The sequence below is a fragment of the Belonocnema kinseyi genome, chromosome 8, assembly GCF_010883055.1.
Source record: "Belonocnema kinseyi isolate 2016_QV_RU_SX_M_011 chromosome 8, B_treatae_v1, whole genome shotgun sequence".
NCBI classification, from domain to species: domain Eukaryota; kingdom Metazoa; phylum Arthropoda; class Insecta; order Hymenoptera; family Cynipidae; genus Belonocnema; species Belonocnema kinseyi.
The window spans coordinates 127,454,037-127,457,198 of NC_046664.1; the positions used below are offsets into that span (position 1 = coordinate 127,454,037).

The 3,162-nt window shown below is 38.4% G+C and overlaps 1 protein-coding gene across 5 annotated transcripts in view; it reads right to left on the reverse strand.

Annotated features, from left to right (window-relative positions):
• Nucleotides 1-3,162, reverse strand: part of LOC117177653 (eukaryotic translation initiation factor 4B-like) — a 334,613-nt gene that overhangs the window by 107,387 nt on the left and 224,064 nt on the right. For all 5 annotated transcript variants that reach the window (XM_033368454.1, XM_033368458.1, XM_033368455.1 and 2 more), the window contains exon 10: nucleotides 720-819. In XM_033368454.1, the coding sequence (XP_033224345.1) occupies nucleotides 720-819 (100 nt within the window). The remainder of the gene's footprint in view (nucleotides 1-719; nucleotides 820-3,162) is intronic.

Here is a 3,162-nt window from a genome sequence, read left to right on the forward strand (position 1 = left end):
GGGACAGCCCCGTGCAAAAATGATCAAATAAAAAATCCAACTCTAACCAAAAATGCCTTCGACATGTTGGGCAGTATAAGCCTGTGACAACATTTCAACACACAAATGTTTTTTTCTCAAGCACAAATTAGGCCGAAATTTATGTCAAAGGTGTCATGATTTTGGTGACGAAATCCCTCCAAGTCTTGACTATTAAAACTACTTTCTTTCTTTCCCTTCCCCCTGCGTGTCATAACTGTTGCATGCTTAGTCCCAGAGGCCCTTTTTTGATTTTCAACTTAGGTTGCACGGAATTTCGGACAGGATGGAAGGTGCAAACTCTGGTAAATTATTTAGGGGAAACTCAAACTTATTTTGGCATTGACTTTATCCTTAACCTCGATGAACTGGAAACCGATCCGGAATCCGAACTTTCAACAGAAATTTCCAGAAGATATGATCAGAGTAGTGGTGACAATTCTAGTGTTTTTGATAGAGCTAATTCAGTACTATATTTTTAGTATATGCTCATCCATCATCTGGATGGGTTGAAAACCGACCCAAAAAATGTACCGGATGTAAACTTTTTTTTGGAATCCTGACAGGATACGACTTGGCAACCACACCGGTCCTGCTTCATTTCACTCTGTTCTATTATTCTAAATTGTTTTTATCCCTAATCTGGATGGGTTGGAATTTTAGCGCTTAACGCTCAGCCGATCCCCATTTCTCAGTAATACCTTTCTGGAGGCGATCCTCCCGCTTCAGCCTGTTTAGAAGCTCTAGTTAGCGGATGACATCCACGTGAAGTCGGTGAACCTCTGGAATCCCCGCGTTGCTCTGTTGACAAATAAAATAGTATGAATTGATTGAACAATATATAAGAGACTTTTATACTACGGCTACTGTGACGAGATTTTTCATAATAAAATAAAATTGTTATTATTTTTTTATATTGCATTAAGATTATATCTCCATTTTTTTCAAAAAAGGTCTCTGTCATTAGTTATTTCTTTAATTAATTTAAAAAAAACTAAAAACCTTTTAGAAATCTCAAATTCATAATTGCATTATTATTCCGCGCAACTGATATTTTTTGCATCCGATTAATTAAATGTAGCAACACTTTTGATGAAACCGCTTCATTCAGGGGAACAAGTCTCTACAACAGATCAATTGCCGAATCTGTTTTTTTTATTTTCTAAAAATAACGTATAGGTGGACAAACCATTCCGATTGCATTGTAGAATAAAATAACCAACAGGAAAAATGTTGATAAAATCATGAGAAAAACTAAAGAATAGGTACACTTTAACTTTAATACGTTCCAAGTTAAGGTCATTTAAAAAACATTTTTTTATTTCCACGGAACAATCCCTAATTAAAAAAAAAACACGATGTAAATTTGAATCTAATTATTGCATAAAAAAGTATTTTATCGATAAGTAAAAGTAGAATCAATTTACAGTCATTGACAAAACACCTCTCAAAATTAACAATTTTTGCCTGTTTTTAGGAACCAAAAAATTGAGTGCCGTTTTTTCAAAATAAATCATTCCAGGCTGAATCTACATTAATGGAATCGGAGAATGAAATAAAATATATAAAATTCTTTGAGAATCTAAAAGTCTTCTAGTCTCATTAAATTGGGATTTATGATATTTCAAAACTCTAATTTTTTGCATTTTTGACTAAAAACTAAAAAGTAGTGTTTTTTGAAAATATCTCGTTTCCTGGTAGTCACACGCCGAAATACCAAGATAAGATTTAAAAAAGCAATAAATTCTGGGTAAAATTAGGAAGAAAAAAATGCCCTACTCCTAATGGGTCTCAAGGTAAGTGAAACTACGGCCATACGTTCCAATCGTGTAAAAAATTACGAATCTTGCCAACCTTTCGTGAGCATTTCAGTTCACTTCTTCAGGGCTAACGATGCCTGTGATTGGCCAAAGCGCCCTGCAGGCCTGACTCTACTCTCATGTTCTTTCATACGTTGGCTCCCCGCTTTCCCGGTTTCACCAATGTAGACTTTGTCACAAGAACAAGGAATTTTATATACTCCCGGATCACTGAGGGGTGCCTTTTTGTTTTAAGGTTATTTAGTAGTTTCCCGATTTTCGCAGGAGGTTTAAATATGGTTTCGATGTTGTTTCTGTTAATAATTCTTCTTATTTGTTCTGTCACATTTTGGATATAGGGTAGGATGGTAGGATCGTTCTGTACTAGGATTTGTTTAACATTTTGTAATTCCTGTTGTAAGTTATCTTTATCGTATATGGAGACAGTTCTGTATACAATGGAGTTGATGACCGATTGTTTTTAAGATGGGTGGTAGTGGGAGAGCATATAGGTATCTGTTTGTATGGGTGGGTTTTCAGTAAACTTCATGTCCTAATATGTTATAAGATCACTAGTGGCCCGTGAACGCGGTTACATGGCACGGCTGCATGCTCTGTGGTGCGAGAAACACCCGGAGCTATCGCACTTTTCGCAGCAACGTCTGCGAAACCATGCTGAACTACTCCGTAAAAGGGGCTAAGTAAGCGGAACGCCTACTCTACCACAGCTAGAACAAGCCAGCAACAAAGAAAGAGCGGCGACACTAAGACCAACCGCGGGCAGGCATCCAGTAGATGAAGAGCGATGCTTTACGACCCGGAGAAACATTAACACCAAGGTTTCTCTCAAGTCTAAAGATCTGGCTGAAATGGATGACGAGCTTCGTGGACATTTTTCCGGTGAATCCGACCTCTGGGCTATCAATTATTGTGTGTATAATGCAGCGAGAGCTTTGGCCGATGCGAACCGTTAAAACAAAACCAACGGCTGATCATAAGACCAACAGACGAATGCATCAACTTGCCATAAAGATAGGCTGGGCAAGACATTACGCGTCCCGCATTCAATGTGTGATTGATTACATCACATCTGGCAGGAATTTTTTCGCCAAGGTTCGAAAGTTTGCCCGCGAACTCCAAACCCGTTATCACACACTTAACAAGTCAAAGCTGCTGACCATCAGACAGCATATTGTTGAGAGAATACGTATACTATCTGACGCTAAGAGAAGTCTAGAGCGGCGGGAGAGGTGGGTCAGAGAAAATCAACAGTTTCTCTCTGACCCATCTCGACTCTTCCAAGAACCTCCAGTTACTGTCGAACACCCACCCAAACCAGAGGAGG